We start from the raw sequence: 20,256 nt of genomic DNA on the forward strand, positions 1-20,256 counted from the left end.
GGCCCGTATTATTTTCTTCCAACACACAGGCGGGAGATCTGAAGCTCAGAGGGGTTATCTAACTTGCAGAGATCAGAAAGCCAGGAAAAAAGGCTTTAGAACCAACATTTAAATCTTTTGATTCCAGGCTCATGGGTCTTTCTGCTGCAACACGCCACTATACCCTACTACGCTCTGTGCTCCTGACGTGTGTCACCGTGTGCGTCACCGGGAAACCATGAGCACACAGGCAATCCGAGGTAGAGGCACACACTGGCATTCAAGTGTGCATATCCACGCAGCTGTCTCAGGAGGCTCCTGCCTGGACACAGGACCCCTCCCCTTAAGAGATCTATGTCCCGCCCGGAGCCAACCAGCCAGATGTACGGGCTCCCTTCAGAACATACACCGGATGCTACTGACACAGCATCCGTTGAGCAGATGTCTCGAGTTGGTGTTTGAGTGGAGGGGATGAACTTGCCGGATCTAGCCAGCCACTTGCCCGGACCCTTTGGGACAAGAAGCACGGACAGCCTTGGCCAGCTGGCTGGCTGGCCTCCAGGGGTCTGTCTGAGATCGTGCAATTCAGTGAAACCAATGGGCCTTTCCGCCAGGCCCAGCCCCATTCTGGGTTGCCTGAGGCCCAGGTCTGCAGAGCAATGGCCACAGGACCCCCGCACAGCACAGCGTGCACACAGGCTGACAGGTGCCATGCGCCCAGGCTGGGCCTAGACGCAGGTGGGCAGCAGGGCAAGATGCTGGGGGGCAGGGATATGAGGCTGCAGTGTAAGTGGCCACACAGTGGCCCCGGGAATGGTTGCAAAGGCTCATACTTCTGCATACCCTCCAAAGCCCCCTGCTGTTAACCTCCCAAAGCTCTCAGCCCCGTTTCAATTATTCGACCATATTCAATAAGTATTCATCGACTGCTTAGTCTGCTTCGTACTATACATATCGATGAAAGCCTCCATCCCTCCCAAAAGGCCATGCTCCTGGAGGGTACCGCCACGTCGTGTTCTGCCCTCCAAGCCCCCACAGCTCCCAGGTTACCTGCACACAGCAGGTGCTCCATAAGTGCCAAATGGTTGAAAAGGGTGGTGCTTGTGGGTTTTCCCAGGCCCTCCAGCCAGGGCTACAACCCTCACCCACAACCTGTACACCATGCTGGGGCCTCAGCCCCTTCCAGAATGGAGACTCCACTAGGCACACACCCAACACACAGCAGCCCAGCCCTGTTAACCTCAGTGGCCTCAAGGCCGATAGGAGGCCAGGCCAGCGGGCACGCTCAAAAATATCTATCCAGTACCTACTGTGTACTGGATACAAAGATAAGCAAACAGAACACTCGATTTAGAGAGAAAAACAACACATAAACAAAGAAGTACCTGAGTAGAGTGTCCCCCTCCGCGGACCCGAGCCCGCGCCGGCCCTGCACAGCCCGCCATCTCATCCCCACCCCACTGGGGACCCCCTTCTGGAGGCACTACAATCGGGCATGATTTGTCTTGATTTACAGAAGGAAAGAATCTAGATGAAACTGCTTCACAGCCATGTGACCTTTGCGAACTTTCTTAACCTCCCTATGCCTCAATTCCTCATCTCTAAAATGGGGATAATGAGAGGATATGCCTCCAGGGCAATCGTGAGGATTAAGTGAATTAATTGCCAAGCCAAGGAAACTCCTTTACATGCCCTTCCATACTGTGCAAACGTTGCGTGGGACGATTGTAAGTAATCTCCCTAATTGCACTGTGGCTCTCCGCAGGGCAGGGCCAGGCCCAGGTGCCAGAAAGGAAGGGCATTGCCTCCCCGCCGCTTCCCCATCATCCCAGGACACCCACTGCAGCTTGTCCTTTTCTATTCTGCAGAGCTGAGCTCAGCATTTCTGGCCCAGGTCCTGGGGGACACGCTTCCTGGCAGGGAGGGGCTCCATCACCAGTCTGACCACTGAAGGCCTGCAGGACCCTCACCCGAGCCTCTGAAGGTAGCCACAGCCTCTCACAACAAGACTTAGGGCTCCCAGTCTCTCGCCTCAGTGTTGCTTCTATTCAGTGTGTGAAGGGAAGAGGGACCTCAGGCCTGCCTGTTGTCAAAGACCCAGAAATAACCTTCCTTCCACAGAGCAGGTTCTCCGTGGATTTTCAACCCACACCATTCCCACCCCACCTATATTTTCCACACTCTCGCCCCATGCCCCTGCACTCCTTGGGCTGCAGACCTACAGCACGGATGGGTGGGCAGGCAGGTAGATGAAGAGATCGCTGGGTAGGTAGACAGCAAGCTAGCTAGTTATGCAAAATCAGCCCCAAGACTAACTGAGTATGAGTACGTGCCAGGCCCCGTGTTAAACACACACCACGCAAACCGCTCATTTCCAGCTCAGAGGCCACGTAGCTGAGTCACGCAGCAGAGTCCAGATTCAAACACCGGTCTCCAGGGTCCCAGGGACGCCCGCTCCCAACTGTATCGACTGCAGGTTATGGGAACAGGACGCGCACGGGCCTACCTCCTTCCACTGCGCTGCACGGATATCGCACGTTTAATGAACTGAAGGTCTGGGGCAACCCTGCGTCCAGCAAGTCTATCGGCGCCACTTTTAAAACAGCATTTCACTCGCTTCGTGTCTCTGTGTCACATTCTGGTAATTCTTGCAATATTCCCAATTTTTTCCTTATTATTACTACTATATCTGTTACGGTGACCAGTGATTACAACTTGCTGAAAGCTCAGAGGGTTAGCATTTTTTAGCACTATTTTAAAATTAAAGTATGTAAATTTCTTAGACATGTCATTGCACACTTGATAGACTCTGGAAGAGCACAAACATGACTTTTATGCACTGGGAAGTCAAAAAAATTCGTGTGACTTGCTTTAGTGCGACGCTCACTTTACGGTGGTGATCTGGAACCGAGCCCTCAAGCTCCCTGAGGCACACCCGTCATTCCTAACTCAGAGAACTTGAGAGAATCTGAACACGAGAACACAGGTCCCAGTCAGCACGAGGGCGGACACTGCATGCATCCCACCCCTGCTCCACCTGCCCAAGCACCTTGCCGATTCCGCTAAAAATGGACGCGCCCTTCTCCTTAGCTGGGCTCCCGAAGAGGGAAGGGTACAGTTGCCTTTTCTCTCAGTGCTTGAAGGTACTAAGAGGGATGCTATTTCAACACCTCTATAGCGACTATCAGAAAGCAAAGAGCCGGCCCTCAGCAACGGTGTGTGGGCATCTGAGTGTAATGAACGCAGAGCCTGCCGAGCAGGCAGTGGACCCAGAGACCAGCAAGAACGGCGGAGAGTGGAGCTGGGAGAAGCCCACCCAGGGCGCCCTCGAGCCTGTGTGCTGACCGCAGGAAGTAGTGAGTGCCCAAGGGAAGCTGGCACCTGTCAGGCCTCCAGGTTGGCCTTGGGTGAGGAGGAACAAGCCCAGCCACAGCACTGGCCACACACACACACACACACGTGTCCACACACGCACATGCACACAGGCACACTTGCTGTGCTCGCCCAGCACGAATCCACACCCCCTGCCATTGCTTGTACTCCCCAGCTGTCCTCTGGATGGCAGCCACGACTTGTATCTTCCTATCCCCTTTCCTTGACTAGGTCCTCCAGGGATGTTTATTCAGCTCATCTGCCAGACCTGCGGAGCCCCACTATGTGCCAGGTACCTGGAAAGGTACCTGGAAGGAAAGAGAGGAAGAGGAGAAAAGAGAAACAATGCATGCAGGAGGGAGAGAGGCATGTAGGCGGGGAGGGAGGAATGGTAAGGAGCAGCGCGACCATGGCACTGCCTTCATTGAAGAGTATGCATCTGGAGTGGGTGTGTGTGTGTGTATGTGTATGTGTGTATACTAGGCTTGTATGTGAATTCTTTTTTTTTTTTTTTAAGATTTTATTTATTTATTTGACAGAGATAGAGACAGCCAGCGAGAGAGGGAACACAAGCAGGGGGAGTGGGAGAGGAAGAAGCAGGCTCATAGCGGAGGAGCCTGATGTGGGGCTCGATCCCATAAGGCTGGGATCACGCCCTGAGCAGAAGGCAGACGCTTAACCGGTGTGCCACCCAGGCGCCCCTGTGTGTGAATTCTTAATGGAGATGAAGCGCCCCCAATCACCCTGGGGCAAGAGCGCTCACACCAAGTAAAGCATTCCCTGACCGTCCCAACTTCCAGTCTAGATAAACATCCTTGAACCTCCAGGAGAAGCAGTGTGAGCAGGACTGTGGAGCTCTTCCTACAGGGGGCAGCCTGCCTGAGCGCTATGCCCCCAGAGGAGCCACTCACTAGCTGTGTGACCTTAGGCAAATGACCTCACGTCTCTAAGCATCCATTCGGCGGTTACCAAGACAGAGTGCTGAAAAACAGAGCCGACCTTACGGAGCAACAGTAAGGGTGAAATAAAACCACGTGAGCACAGAGCTCGAACTAGCACCTGGCAGACAGCAGCACTCGGTGCAGCTTGGCTGTTGTGCTTCTGAGGCCAGAGGAAAGAAAGAGGGGAGCCGCACGATCGGGGGCCCAGCCTGGGGCTTGGACTCTTGGCCAGGCACTGATTCATATTTGGGGATCTGAGGAGGCCCTTCTAGCCCCAAGGTTGGAATGCTCTTGGTCCCCTTTCCTATTCCCTCTGCCCCTCCCCTCCCGTCCATGCAGGGCCTGACACCCCACCCCCCGCTCCTGGCCTCCCTGCTCTTTACCTCCCCACCCATCTCCCATAAGGCCAGCTCCCCCTCCCTTCACTGTGGCCACATTTCCCCAGCTGACCCAGCCTGGCGAGAACCCCAGCACTCAGCTCCCCCAAAACCTGCATTGTCCCAGCCTCCCCAGTAGCTCCCTCCCCCTCCAACATATGGATGGCAGGGTAGGGGAGGCCATGGGGAGAAGGGATGCTGGGCAGACCTCCCTGCACTCCCAGCCATAAACGTGCTCCTCGGCTCTCACCCCTGGCTCCACACCCAGCCTGCCGGATCCAGCCCCCAGGCTGTTCTCCTGTGGAGGGGTCTTACCACTCTCATTTTTCTTCCTACCCTAGCCACTTCCTGAGCACCTACTCTGTGCTAGTCAGGCCGGGCCCTGCAGGGGCAGCAGCGGGGCTGCCTGTTATCCACGCCAGTCCTTTTCAGATGCCCTAGAGGCCTGGTTAAAACATGGACTGCTGGGCCCCAGCCCCAGAAGCTCTGATTGGCATTTCTAACCTTTCCAGGTACCACTGGATGCTGCTGGTTCAGGGGTCACATTTTGAAAACCCCGGGTCCCCTACAAACTGTAATTCAAGGCAGACCAAAGGAAGCAAGGGCTCTGATCAGAGAGGAGCAGTGAAAATTAGGGAAAGGGCACACCAGGCAGAGGAAGGGGCATAAACAAAGGGCTGGCAGCTCCAGGAAGTACCGGAGTGGAAGGTACGGGGAGGCATGGCCGGGAAGGAGGCTGGAAGGACACGTGGGGCCCACGGAGCAGGGGCCAGTGGGTGGCCACACCCCTTCCCTCTGGCTCACCAAACAGTTCCTTAGTGCCAGGTGCCCCTGGCAACTCTGCCAGACTCCTTGGGCTGCAGCCCACGCCCATTGTCCCCCTCTGCAGTGACATGGCTCCTCTGCCCCAGGCCTGGCTCTCTCTGGCTGCTGTGGGCGGCTGTCAGTGTCTCTACCCGCCCTCCCCGGGCGGCTCCCCGGAGCTGCGGGAGCCAGCCCAGAGGTGCCAGGGAGGTGTGCCAGGTGAGCCAGCATGCGCACCGCGGGCGTGGGCGGCTGGGGAGGAGCGCCGGCCGAGCCCGGCCCCGTCTATCAGCCCGCTCTATCAGCACGAGGATCTGGGCCTGGGTGTGTGTTTGTTGCCGCATGAGCCAGAACAGTTACTATGGGTAGATAATAATAGCAGTCGTAATCCCTCATAATTGGACCAGACTTTGCTGTTTGCAGGGCATTTCCATGCCCATGACCTCATCTGACTTCCACAACCACCCTGTAAAACAGGCACAGCTAGAGTTACTATCCCCACTTTACAGCTGAGCAAACGCAAACCCAGATGGCCTGAAGTCACATCTCCAGGAAGTGGCGTCCTCGGGCCTGGGACCTGGGGCTTCTGACTCCATCCAGCGCTCTTTCTCTATCTTAAACTGTCAGAACAGAAAGCCTGCTCTGCTGCTTTCCGTGCGAGGGAGCCAGCGGCTCTGCTATCTAGGGCAGCACTGTCCGGTAACAAGAGAAGCTTGGCCCGACTGTCCCCACCTTCCCCACCTGTGGGGGGCAGCCGACCACCAACCGCAGGTGTGTGGACACAGAGCTCTGTCAGCACCAGCCGGGGCATCAGAGCGGGTAGGGAGGTCAAGGTCACCTAATCCGACAGAGGAGCAAAACAGACCCGATGGAGGAAAGGAATTACCCAGAGCCTCCACTCAAGAGCACAGGTGGCCCTGACTCTGTGGCGGCAGGGTGTGGCCCGATGGCTGCCTGAGACAGGAGTAGCTCAGAAGGCCCGTGGGATAACCTGGACTACTTGTTCTTTTTCTGTGGGGTCAGAAAGAAGGGGACCCGTGGCCCCTAGGAGCCTGGCTCAGCAGGCCATGGCAAGTACTTTCTCCCCAGCTCCCTGGGTACACACCACCCGCTAGGGCATTCGCATAATTCCAAGCTGGGAAGGCAGGTGACCGGGTTTCGTGCACACACCCACGTGTGTGTCCACACAAGGACTGACACAGGTGGGCTGGCGGGAAAGGTTCTGATCCACCGGGCTCTCATCTGGACCCACCACTGAGTGGCCGGGCTCAGCTTCCTCATCTGTAAACTAAGGCCATCTGTCCTTGCCCCACTTATTTCAAGGGTTGTTCCCGAGAACCAACTGGCTGGAAATCACTCAGAGAACAAAAACAGGCTGTAAGGCTGAGGGAACCCAGGAAGGAGCTGAGCACGCGTGGGGGCACATTGGGGAGGATAAGCAGGGGGCGGGTCTCAGAGCTGTCCCTGATGGTGGGCAAGCAGATGGGACACTCCTTGCAGTGCCCAGGGGGCCCATACCTGCTGCCAGGTGTCCAGAAGGACAAACTATACCCCCCGAGCCTCACCACCCCTCCCTCCTACTCAGAAAAAGGGTAACAGGCAGAGAGAACTGTGGGGACCAGAGCACAACAGATAGGACACCCCAGAAAGACCCATAGCTGCATAGCTTCTCCAGAAAGGTGGTGGTGGGGTTTACCATCTCACTGCCAGACAGCGAAAATAGAGCCCGATTTGGGGGGTTCAGGGTGGCTTTGCCTATAGGTGGACACAGCTTGGCATGGTCCCAAGGCAGCCTATTGGGACCGAGCAGGAATCCCTACGGATCTGCGGGGATCTCCTTTGATTCAGGCCCATTCTGGAGTTCAGCAGAGAGTGCTGAGCTCACCCTGCAGGGGGCTCTGAGAACAAGGATGTCATTGGCTCCATGGTCAGAAGTGACATTCAGAAACCGGGGTGGGGGTGAGGGGCAGGAAATCATCATCTCCAGGATGACTGGTGTCACAGTGTGCCTGGCACTCTGAGAGGGGGAGCCCTCACGCGGCCTCCTATCTACTAAGCCTCCCCAAACTTGTCTTTGTCTTTGGCCTCCCGGAAGCTATTGAATACTCTGGGGAAGCAGAGGCAGCTAAGACAGGTGAAGGGACCCACATGAGGACACAGAGCTGGTAGAGGCCAATCCAGAGAGGAATCTGGGTTTGGGGACACTCTGCTGGGCTGTCCCCCAACACCATAGAGACCCGGGGCTTGAACCTCTACTTAAACACCAGGAGAGTTAAAAGCCTGGGTACTAGAGCCTGACTATGTGCTTCAAATTCCCGCCGTACCCCCAAGACCAAACCTCTACAAACCATGGCTCTAACAGGGACATCAGCCCTCCCCACCGCCCAGTGTGAAGGCTGAGGTGAACAGTCCAGCGCTCAGAGGGAGCTGTCATTACTTGGGGACGGGCCCTCCCTCTCCCCGTCCCAGGGCTGGGGCCAGGGGGTCCTGGGCAGAGCCAGCCGCTCACCTTGCGGTCCTCCTCCCGCTCCGGAGCGGAGCTGCTGGTGTCCCCGGGGCCGCTGGAGGGCATTGCGGGCAGCTGGGCGGTGGGAGGCAGGCTGGGGCTGCGCGGGGCTGGGGGGCTGCTGGGCTTTGGGGAAGGAATTATCGTGGTCTTTGTAAGCAAGAGTTAGAACTTAGACATAGATCCCGGTGAAACTCTGACTCCGGCTGCCTGGGGTGTGGGCTTCCAGTGGCTCCACCTGTGGGGGGAAGACAAGAGGGGTCAGCAGGGCAGGGCACCCCCAACCCAGGCCCCACCTGACACTCCTCCCCCCTCAGCCCCAAGCAACTCGGACCTCACTCCTCTTCCCAAGCTCACCGGCAGCTCGGGCCAGCCTGGCACGCCAGAGAGCGGGGGAAACCGAGGCCGACTCAGCTGGCAGGGTACTGCCTGGCTTCCCTCAGGGCCGCCTCCTGCCTCCGCGGCGGCCACAGTCTCCCCGGGCCTCCGCGTTGCTGTGGCAGTGGGTGCCACTTCTGGGCCTTCCAACTGCCTCCTGCCTCCTCCCTTCTCTTCATTCACTTCTGTTCTCTCCTTTGAAAGCTTCCCGCACCCTTCCTCCCACCCAGCCACCCCCTGGGAAATCCCAGAGGTCCCCAGCCCTGCTACATTTTCCTTCTAATCTGTCCTCCGCTCACGCCCCCACCCCCACACCGCTCCCACCACGTGGAGGAAGTGAGCTGCAGTCACAGGATGTAGTGAAATGAATGTCACCTCACTTTAGGACCAGCGCCTGGGCCCAGAGAAAGCTGAGGTTGAACTCGGGCTGCGGCCAGGCTGAAGGCCTAGGTCTGCAGTGCTGTTGAGAGGACGTCCTGGTGGGGAGAGGCCACAGCCAAGGCCACGCTGAGGGCGGACCAGAGGCTGCTCTCCCCCCCACCCCACAAATCGGCCCCATTTGCCTCGGGAAACTGGGGGGCTTGAGGGGGCCTTCCGCACCCACACAGCTTAATTTTAGGGGCTTTTCATCTTCCCTGCTTCAGGTGTGGGCCTCAAGCCAGTAAAATAACAAAGCCCCTGCCGCAGGCCTCAGCTAGGGGTGGGGGTGTTGCAGATTCAACCCCCTCTGCTCGGAGACACTGAGTTCTCGGTTCCCCACCCCCCAGGAGGAAACACGGGCCAAGCCCCTGCCTCCAGTGCACCCGCCTGCAGGGAGGGGATTGGCAGGAGAAGGAAAGTGGGAGGCACTGGATCTGGGCCCACCCACACCCTTCCCCTTCCAGTTCCCGTTCTGCTTCCCCGGCTTCCCCTCCCTCTTGGGCTTCTTCTCCCATCCCCCTCCAGCCAAGGCTCCCTGGAAAACCAGGCACTGGAGAAAGCACAGGCTTGGGTCTCCCACGGGCACAGCCCCTTCCCCAGGGACTTGGCTTCGCAGGGAGGTGGGCTCTGCCTCGGGTGCAGAGGGGGAGACTGGCACTGGGAGGAGCCTCCTTTGGGCCAGGACAGGAGGGGCTGTAAGTTAAAACCTCACCGGGCTGAGGGTGCGCCAAGCCCCACAGGTGAGCCCTGAGCAAACTCCAGGTGCAACTTCTCAGCGCAGCCCCCTACTGGGCTCCACGCACGTCTGCTGCCCCAGTACACGCGTGCGTGCGCAGACGGCAACAGAGAGTGTTGCTTTACGTGTCAGACGCGGTGCTAAGCACGTGACAGGCCGGCCTGCCTGCCTGCGGGCAGCTACTAGTACGATTACTATCCCCCGCTTGCAGTGGAACCTCAAACTCAAAAAGATTAGGATTTGTCCGTATTCCAGAGTCAGAGCGGAGGCCTGAACCCAGATCTCTCTCACTAAAGCTCTGAGGGCGGTCTCTGTGAAGCTGTGTCCCCCAACTCACACCACGGCACAGAAACAACTCTTGAGAGTCCGTTAGAGAACTGGTCCAACCCAGAACTCCATGAGCCTTCCCTCCATTACCAGCCAGCAATTCCCCTTCAAACCCACACACAGCTTGTTAGCGCAAACATGTCCAATGGCCTCCCACCCCCCACATCAAAGCCTGCAAAAAGATGTGGAAGCTAAGACAGGCAGAGTCTGGTTGGAAAGAACATTGAACCCGGAGTCAGCAGATGGGCGTTCTAGTCCTGACTAGGGCCTCCCGCCCTCAGCTTCCTCATCCATGAAATGGGCGAGTTGGACTACATGATCTACAAGGCGTCTTCTAGCCCTGCCCTGCCAAGCTATTGGGGGCGCCAAGGGCAAAGGGGAGAAGCAGACAAGGCTGGGACACCTTTAGGAGCCCCAGAGCCCCAGCATGGAGTCCATGAAGACCCGGGCACAAAATACAGGCAGATAACCTCTGCCAGATGTTTGTCTCAGCACTGCCTGAGGCCTAGAAATATCCAGGGAGCTTCTGTGAGGAAAAAAAAAAACAAACACTTTCAGAGAACCTCTGATTGCCAGCGAGAAGAGGAAGGAAGTAGGAGGGAAAAGCAGAACATCACAAGGCATTGACCCTGAGGGCAGACACCCCGGAAAGGAAGGGAAATGCTCTTTCCTCCTCCCCTTCTCCCACGTATCCCCCGATATCAGAGCTGCGTGCGCTAGCCTCCAGGCAAATTCAGCTGACCTGGGTCAGTCTGTAGGTTCCTTTGTGTTCCTCGGTGGAACAGATCTGTCAGAAAGTGTTCCTCAGAGTCACCCCGCATTATCTAAAACCATCCAGCATATGCCCAGGCAGGCTACGCGCTGCACAACGCCAGGGGCCCACTGTGGTGGCCGTGGTCCAGGACTTGACACAGCGCTCCCTACCTGGCTCTAGAAGCTTCCTTGTCTCCAGCAGCCCTTCTGAGGGGAGGGACCTGCCCCAAGGCCCACAGTCCCAACACAGCAGCCTGTGCCCACCATGACGGTCCTTCGCCAAGCATGGCTCTGCTGCTTCTGGCACTGAAGCATCCTCTTCACCCACGCCAAGGGCTGTACCACAAGAACCACCACCAAAGAAAAACCCATGCCAAAAACCCTACCACCATGACAGGCAGCTTTTATTTCCTCCTTGATACTTCTAATGGCCACAGGGGCCATAAATAATGTTTCTAACAATAACTTTCACAAACGTTCAAGGAATCCCACATCATAAAAAATTCTTGGTATCACAACTGACACGGTCACCATTATTACTACTCCAATTACAAAACTGTTGTGGAAAAAGGACTGGGATTTTGAATACGCACACCCAGTTTCACTGCCTTCTAAATCCAACTTAGTAGAAAGCTTTTTTAAAGACGTACAGTCACACGAGTGGGCTGAACAAAGAGGAGACACCACCAACGAAATTTTGGGGTCTGGAAAGCAGACTTGCAATGGCCAGATTTCAGACAAAACTGCTTTCAAATCAAAATCAAATCAAAACAAACCAAATTTATAACAGGAATCCTTCAAAGACACTGGAGGCAAGGGCACCAGGTACCTCCCAGGCCAGGGGTGGAGAGGACCCATGTGTGAAAATTAAGCAGACTGAATGAAAGAAGGAAAAGCCCTAGACCCCCTCCCCCAGAAGTCTGAAGGTTTACCTTCTGGGGAGCACAAAACACAGGGTCTTTGTACAGAGCTGACTGGCACAGCTGAGAGCAAAGGTAAAAGATCAAAATCAAGGAGATGAAGGTTATTTTCAATGCTGATGTTGAGTGCCCCCAGCTCTTCCCCCACTGGGCTCCTCGACCCCGGGCAGCCAGACCCTTACCTTCTTCTCTGGAGAATCTTACCAGTCTGAGAGGAAAGGCCTACGGATATAGAGGCTGCCCCCAGAACCCAGATGGTGTCCAAATGGCTTGTGTGGGTCAACCAGTGTGGACCTGCCAGGAAGCAAGCTTCACCATCACACACAGAACTCCCAATCAGCCTTCCAGTCCCCTCTTCTTAGTCCTATACAGCATAACCATGGACCAGCAGACAGCTGGGGAGGCCTCTGACTTGGACAATAGAGACAAGAACAAACAAACCAAACCAAACCAAAACCCAACTTGGAAAAGACACACGTCGCGCACAGAGAAGATACTACATTCATGAAACAAGGACGTGGTGCTGTTTAAAAAGAGCATCCAAAGAACAAAAAAGGTCCGTAGAAATACAAACCATGCTAAAGATGTGAAACTCAACGCAAAGGGTACCTCAAAAAGAAAAATGAAAAGTGGAGAGGATGGAAAAGAGAGAGGACTGGTCCGGAAGTTTCCATATCTGAAAAGCAAGAGTTACAGAAAATTAAAAAAACGGGGGAACATTACCAATGAAAGAGTGCAAGAGAATTTCCCAGAACTGCAAGACACTAGTGGCCCAGTTGAAAAGGCCCACTGCACGGCAGCAGACCCACAACAAGGCACGTCACTGTGAAATTTCAGAACACTGGCACAAAGAGCAGTTCCTACAGACTTGCACAGAGGGAGAAAAGAGTGACATACAGAGTTTCAGGAACCAGAATGGCTTCAGACTGCTCAACGTGAATGTGGAAAGCAAGAAGACAAAGGACCAATACCTTCGGAATTCTTAAAATAATTCTCCCATTAGAATTCTTTATGCAGCCTAATCATCATTTAGGTGCGATAGTAGAATAAAGATATTTTCAGACGCTCCTTTCTCAGGAACCGCGAGATGTCCTCTAAGACACACGAGACAAAGGAAGGGATTCTCCAGGATTAAGGTGAAAAGAGGTCAGATGAAGGCATCGAGGGCCACTGTTCAGATCTAAGCACTGTGACTCAAGGCTCCGGTCTGTTGAGTGCCGTGGTCGCCATGCCCGCGACCACCAAAGGGTCTTTTAAATCCGACAAAACCACAGGTGTCTCTCACTGTTTGCACTCTGTCATCCAAACTCGGGAACTGAATGGATTCAGATATTGACAGGTACCTGTCCTGGACCACGTGCTCTAGGAGGGGGAGTAAACCAAACAAGAGGAAGACACGAGATCCAGAAAACATGAACTCCAACCAGAAAGAGGGCAAAGGGAATGCCAAGGAGGACCACAAAAGGAAGTCCCAGGATGGCCGCTACGACACGTCCCACACCCAGACAGCAGAAACTGGAGAACTGGAACTGAAACATGTCATACTTGATGTGACTGCCCTTGCAGAGAGCTCCGCTGACAGCTGTCAGAAGGTGAGGCAGCAATCAGCAGAACGTACAAAGAAAATAAGGCAGATGAAGAAACAAGGTCATTATTAACTTCTGGGGAAATAAAGAAAGGAAACTCTTGCAGGCTACTGTAAGGCCTGGCTGTGAACACAGCTGCATTAATTGATTTAACAACTATGTGTGTGTGTGTATATACACACATATGTAATGCATGTGGATGTGTGTGTATATACATATAGACACATAGAAACTTCCTGCAGCTGCTCTTATAACTTACCACAAAATTAAGGGCTTAAAACAACACAAATCTGCTCCGTTGCAGCTCTGGGAATCAGAAGTTCAAAATGGTTCATGTCACCGGGCTGCACATCACGGTGTTGGCAGGGCTGCCTTCTCCTCTGGAGGCTCTAGGAAGAATCCATTCCCTTGACTTTTTCAGCTCCGAAAGGCTGCTCACACGCCGTGGCTCCTGGCCCCATCCAGCCCCAGAGCCAGCAACGGCCAGGCTTTCCCCCATCGCATGACTCTGACCCCGCTCCCCTCCCTAACTCCTCGGTCTCTCCTGCGTTTGTTGTGCGTTTCTAAAGCCCCTTGTGATGACACTGGGCCCCCAGATACTGCAGGATTATCTCCCCCACCTCAAGATCTTTAACTGCAAAGTCCCTCTAGCTACATAAGGGTAACATATTTACAGGTTCAGGGGATGAGGATGTGTCCGTCTTGGGGCGTGAGGCACTACACAGCCTACAACATGAGTATACACACGTGAATTCATGTGTATGTGAATAGATGAATATGTCGAGGTCAGCAAACATTTCTGAAAGAAACGATATGCCCACCACTATTTAGAGCTATTTAGGAGGGGAAAGTGTGGCCATGTAGGAGAGCTCCGTTCTTATTGACTAAATAGGAAATCAATGGGAAATGTCTAAAATGAAGGATCAAAAAGATGCACATTCCTCAGAAACGCGAGATGTAAAATTGCTAGAAGCAGCAGCTCCAAGTGGTGGCCTCTGAGAAGAGGAAGAGGATGGGAGCGTCCCTCTGGGGAAGAGATGTTGGTACTGCCGTCTTAAATGATATGCATGTTCTACCGTGAGGAAATAGAAAAGAAAAATTTAAAAGACAGAATGGGGATGGGAAGGAGCTCTTACCTCCCCACGGCAACCATTGGTTGGGTATGGCTTCCATCCTCCTCTCTGAGCGCAGCTCAGCCCTTCCACCACTGTTGCTCTCTGAAACCATCACATCCCACAGCATAACCATGACCAGCGAGCTCCTCACACCCACACAGAGTTCCATCACCAGCTACAGAAGTGGTACCTCCCTCCCCGCCCCGCCACCCCCCCTCACAGCCACGTCACCTGCCACCCCTGCCCCCACCACTATCCCCCCACACCCCACCATTCCCACCGACCTCATCAGCACCTCCCCCGCTGATCACCCCAAGTTTCCCCTCCAAGCCTGCCCCAACCAGCACTGACACTGTCACCCCACTGTGTCACCTCAACTAGGGGCTGCACAGAAGTATTTTCTCTTCCAGAAGCAAAACCAGCATTGCCCCAAACCTAAATCCTTGCTCCATCGAGAACAATCCTAACGTCAGGGCCGTAAGAGCCCCTTGCACTCCACCTCCAGCCCTCGATCTGCACTGCTGGAAAACATCTGACCATCTCTGTAGCAGGCCCTCCTTCTCCCCTCCATGTGAAGTCTACTTTTCTCCTCGTGGGCCCCCCCCCCCCCCCCCCCGCACCTCACCCCAGGCAGAGTGAGCACGTGACCAGGCAGAGCCAATCAGACACCTCCCAGGCCCGTGGGGGTGCAATGGAAAGATGCTACAGGATAGGATGTGAGTCAGGAGCGACTGCCTGCGGGGGAGGGCTTGCCTGAGAACAAAGGGCTGAAGATAGAGGGATGGCAAACTGTGGTCATTGTCTGGGTCCCCGACTCTGTGTACCTGGTCGCAGGGCATCTCTGAACCTCCCCGTCATGGGAGCCTTTCCGTATTTGGGTGTGAGTGAGTCTGTGCCCTGCGGCTGACAGTCCTGACTCATATGCTAATCTCAGCCTCCTAAAGGGCTTCTTCCTGCGTGGGTTCAAATACTGACCTGGTTACTCCATCAGCTGTGAGACCTGGGGCAAAACCGTGGACCACAGCCTCAGTTTACTCAGCTGTAAAATGGGGGAAAGAACAGGAGCCACTTCACGGGGCTGTTGTGAGAATCTAAATGAAATGTATTGAACATGCTTACAAGGGTGCCTGGCACGAAGAAAATACACAATACATTTTAGCAACTGTTAGTCCCTGACTAATCCAGCCCACAGTTTTCTTTCCTTTCTTGAAATCCCCCGAGTGCCTGTGAGCGTACATCGCTCAAACAGCAGCTTTGTACTTGGGAAGCTCCCACGATGTGCCAGCCCCTGTGAATAGAGCTTTACAATCGCAATATCTCGTTCATCCTGATGCCTCACTCTGACCTTTTGAAGCGGGGACTATTTTTCCCCCATTTTCCAGATGAGAAAAGTGAGATATAAGAGGTTAACAAAGCTGCCCGGGGTCATAATTAAACGGTGGAGCCAGATTCAAATCCAGGTCTGTCCTACTCTGAAGTCCAGAGTTTTCCAATGTCTTCTTACAATTAACATGAGACTGTTGCAGACATACTCACTCTGGGCACAGATTGGTCCGAAAGCGAAGTTTCCAGCTAACCTCCTTTTCCTGGTTAGGCCTGTCTGCGGTGGGGACGGGGTTGGGGGGAGGGTGGTAAGCAATGCAATCTTCTAATCATAGTATTTGGTGCCCTGCCCAACGTGGCAGTCATTCATGCAGCTATTTGCTGAGTACCTACAATAAGCCAGGCCCTTGCTAAGAGACATGCCCTGTCCCATTTCAGCCTCACAACAATCCTGGGAAGTTTATGAAGTAGGTTCTCTTGTGATTCCCATCTTATAGAAGGAGAACCTGAGGCCAAGAGAGGTTTATTGCCTCTCCAAGGTAGTGCAGGGAGAAAGTTCCAGAGCAGGATTGTGAATCCAGGTCCATCTAACTCCAGAGGCCTTACAAACATGGCAGCATTCCGTCATGGATACCCATGTTAAGCATGTACCCCAGATCAGCTATCTACGCCCTTGCTGTGACACCAGTCCACAGATAACAGCCTCAGAGCTGAATTTCCCACTTGAACTTGGGAGGAGGACCAATGACTCCTGGATGACAGAAGGCAGGAGAGTCATCTTGGGCCCCATGCCACCCAGGGTGGTGATAAGCTCCGGCACTGGTAAGCTGGGGGCCAGTAGAAGGCTGAGGGGAGCGATCAGGGCTTCCTAGACAGAGATGTCTATCTGCCAAGTCTTTCCCCTGTGCCACACAGCCTCTCTCGGTCACAAGACTGGGCTGGATGTGTGTGTTGGGGGGGTGGGGTGAGTATCTCTCCTTTGGACTGCTCATTCTCTCTCAACGTGAGTGAGATGCACATCATCATACCATTACTCTGGCTTCCAGAAACGTCTCTCCCATCCAAACCACCAGCTGCACATAGAATACCAAAAGCTATGGGCAGCAGGCCAACAGTCCTGCCATCCTGTTGCCACTTCAAAGCCCATCTGTCTGGCTCTGGAGTCACAACACGATGACTTGTGGTTCTCACACCACCCTCGAGGCCAAGGCACCACCAGTGTGAGCATTTCTGATCACCTCAAACCTGCTGCCACGAAGATGGCCACACTAGCGGAGAGGAGCTGAATCAGACTCCTCTGCTCATACTAATGGTTACCATGACACAGCCCCAAAAGCAAGGAGGGAAAAAAAAAAGATTTGTACCCAAAATAGATGCTGGTAAGGAGCTGAAGTTGTCCTTGGGCATTAAAAAGAGCCAGTATAGACTTCCAGAAAGGAGCATGCAATTCTGAGCGTGACAAGGCAGGAGATGCCCTGTCAGGAGCCATGCGTGCTGTAGCAGCCGGATGGGCATCTCACGCCCTCGGAGTCAGGGACCCAGGGTGGCCAGGCTGAGGGTCCATGTGAGAATTAGCCATGGGAACCCCGGCAGAGCCTGCTGTCTGGGGCAGCCTTGAGAATGGGTCAGATTCTGTCCTCCCCTCCCCGGAGGTGGCCCGTGGTCCACACCTGCTTTTTCACTTACACCCCCATTGACCCCTGCATCTAGTCCCCACGTCTCTGAAACCCTCTAGCAGTGCTGAATGTCATGATTGCCACCACCATGGTTCCACTGGAAGACAAGTCAACAGCCTCACTTTTTTGGATCCCTGTGCCACTGAACCAACAGACGAAAAAAAAGGAGGGACCCCACTGGCTTGGGTGATCCATCCTGGTTACCAAAGAGAAATCGGCTTGCTGGTTCACAACAGAGGCAAGGAAGACCATGTCTGAAATCCAGAGGATCCTCTCAGTCACCTCTTAGAACTTCCATGCCCCAAAGTTAAGGTTAAGGGAAAACTTCAGTAACAGCGACAACAACAAAGAAGACAGGACAACTGGGAATTCAGATCCTTCGAGAATCTAGGTTTAGGTCACTCACCAGGTAAAAGAAGCCTGGCTTGCTGAGAGTTCAGCTGAGTGCAGAGGAAATGTAGGGTGGGCGACGGGAGAGAGGAGCCAGACAGCAAACGTGGCCTTGTGAAAAAATATAGAAATGAGAACTGTAGTGGTTTTGCATATTTCCTATTTACTTGGTATATATACATGTGTATTTGTACATGGTAACTGTTCTCTTGTTTTTCCTCCTTCTTTCCATTATTTTATACACCAGTTATTGGAAGTTCACTTTATAATTTAGTTTTGTTTTTTTTTAAGGGCTCGAACTCACAACCCAGAGATCAAGAGTCGCACGCACAGGGGGGCCTGGGTGGCACAGTCGCTTAAGCGTCCGACTCTTGGTTTTGGATCAGGTTGTGATCTCAGGGTTGGGCATTGGGCCCCACGTCGGGCTCTGCACTCAGCACAGAGTCTCCTTGGGATTCTCTCTCCTTCTCCCTTTCCTTTTGCCCCTCCTGCTTGCGCTCTCTCAAATAAATAAATAAATCTTAAAAAAAAAAAAGTCACACGCTCCACTGACTGAGCCAGCCAGGTGCCCCTATAATTTAGTCTTTAGGTAACAGAATAGTCAGTGGGACTGTGATTGAATTTGAGAAGTTATTCATGTAGACAGTGGTTGATACAATGATTGGTGGGACTCTTCATCTGGGGAAAAGGGTGAGAACCTCAGTGAGAAAAATAGCTGCATCTCGCTAGGTAGAAATATAGCTTATTTGGTCGTTGTAGGGGGGCCCAAATGTGCGTGAAAGGTGCAAATGGAACTGAGCAGCCAAAGGAGTAAACGGTGCCAGTTATCGATTTATTCATCCTTCATTTCCTGCTCAGTGAAAATGGAGCTAGGCCCTTGAAATATTTCTCCTTGGCCGGCAGGCCCGGTGTTAGACTCTGCCAGCAGAGGGTGATGGAGGGACACTGAAGAAAAGGGAGTCATCTTTCCTAGACCCAGCGTGCTCTCCCGTGCTCTCCCGGAGGCACCATGCACAGTTCCTCCAGCAGCCAGATCCCCCCCTGCGGCTCCTCTACGCCCAGTCCTGCCCCATCCAGCACTGGGCTCCTGCAGGGAAGGGGCTCCTGCAGGGAGGGGCCTCTGCAGTGTAGGACCACCAGCAGCAGCCAGCAGCTTCACCCAACACTCCCCTCGAGGGGGATCTAGTGGCGACTGTGCCTCCAGCAAAGGTATTTCCTCATGCACAGCTTTCCTTGGGACCCAAAGGACGGGCTTCCAGTGAGTTCCAGGGGGCAGGTTTCCAGCTAGGGTCTCAGCCCTGGGGGTCCTCTTCCCCTTAGTGGCTGGTCTCAAACATGCTATTTCTAGATTCTCTGCTGTTCCTTTTACTGCTTACTAGTCAATCTCTCATTACTCCCATCCCCTGTCATAGTTAATAAGTCTTGATAGTGAACTTTTCCTGTTCAAATCACTATGTGGTTTCTGTCTTCTGAATGGACTCTGACTGATACGGTCACCCACAGCCTCAAAGGGCCGTTTTCCATCCTCTCGGTCCTTGAGTTCAATTCAGCACCTGTGCCAGCCAACCACTACCCCACTTCCAGCACGCCCATCATCTACTGAGTGCCACTGCTGAGCCCCAAGACACCCCTACTTCTGGAAGTTCACAGAGTGGGGGATTCTCTGGCTCTTTCCCCATCCATGCCTCCACCTGGCTCCATGCCCTGGACTCTCGCACCCCTCGGGCCCCTCTGCTCCGTCTCAGCCCCGCACAGGCCCACTCTGCACAGTGGGCACCCTCAGGGGTTGCGCTGGACCTTCAGCTGCCCTCTAAATGCCCCTCCGCTGAGATACTCAGGCTTCAGAGTCCCCTTTGTGAACATGTCCTCCCGGCTGACTGGCAGTCACCTAAAATCCTACTCTTCTAGAACCAGATCCCTCCTGTTTCCTCTGGCTTGTCTCCCTCTGTGCAACTGGCACCAGCCTCCCCTCAGCTGCCGAAGCCCCGAACCCCAAAGAGAACTGTGATCCCCCTTCCCCTGCTGTCTCCACTCCACCCGATCCTCGGGCCTCCATCCCCCACGTCCGCCGGGGCCCTCTGCATCACAGGCCTCGACCTTGGTGGTTACTCTGCAGCGGGGCTCCCTGCCTCTCGTACCTCTACCTCCCACCCCAGCCGCTCAGCAAAGATTTTCCACACCTGGCTTCCTCAGTCAAAACCTATGATGCCTGATGAAAACGCTCTAAAATTGATTGTAATGGTGGCAGCAGAACTCTGTGGTTGTACCAAAAACCATCGGATTGCACACTTTAAATGGGTGAATTGTATGGTATGTGAATTATATTTCAATAAAGCTGGTATTTTTTAAAAACCCATGATGCCAATGATTTTCACCACAGTAAATTCTAAACTCTGGCCTGGTCCCACGCCAATGGCTCACTGCAGCCTGCCCCCCCACCCCCAGCTGACCCCATCATTCCAGCACCAGTCACTATCCCCCAGCTTACATCCTCCATTCTCACACTTGTGACTCCACTCACAGCATTCTCTCCTCTGACGGGGCCCCCTCTCCCCCATCCCTCAGCACCCCTCACTCCCATTGCTTCTCCTCGACCACCCATCCAGGGGTCTTTAATCAGCTTCTGTTGTGGGGTCATTTTGCTTTCCGTGTG

At 54.1% G+C, this 20,256-nt stretch overlaps 1 protein-coding gene across 4 annotated transcripts in view; it reads right to left on the bottom strand.

Moving 5' to 3' along the window:
• The window catches only part of DNMT3A (DNA methyltransferase 3 alpha), a 95,780-nt gene that overhangs the window by 61,606 nt on the left and 13,918 nt on the right, over positions 1-20,256 (bottom strand). For 2 of the 4 annotated variants that reach the window (XM_040622960.1, XM_040622961.1), the window contains exon 2: positions 7,983-8,217. In XM_040622960.1, coding sequence (XP_040478894.1) covers positions 7,983-8,045 — 63 coding nt within the window. In that variant the 5' untranslated portion in view covers positions 8,046-8,217. Of the gene's footprint in view, positions 1-7,982; positions 8,218-8,313; positions 8,660-20,256 lie in introns of those variants that run through there. The other 2 variants (XM_040622962.1, XM_040622963.1) reach the window with 2 other exon arrangements.

This window comes from Ursus maritimus, unplaced genomic scaffold (assembly GCF_017311325.1).
Source record: "Ursus maritimus isolate PB19 unplaced genomic scaffold, ASM1731132v1 scaffold_6, whole genome shotgun sequence".
NCBI classification, from domain to species: Eukaryota; Metazoa; Chordata; class Mammalia; order Carnivora; family Ursidae; genus Ursus; species Ursus maritimus.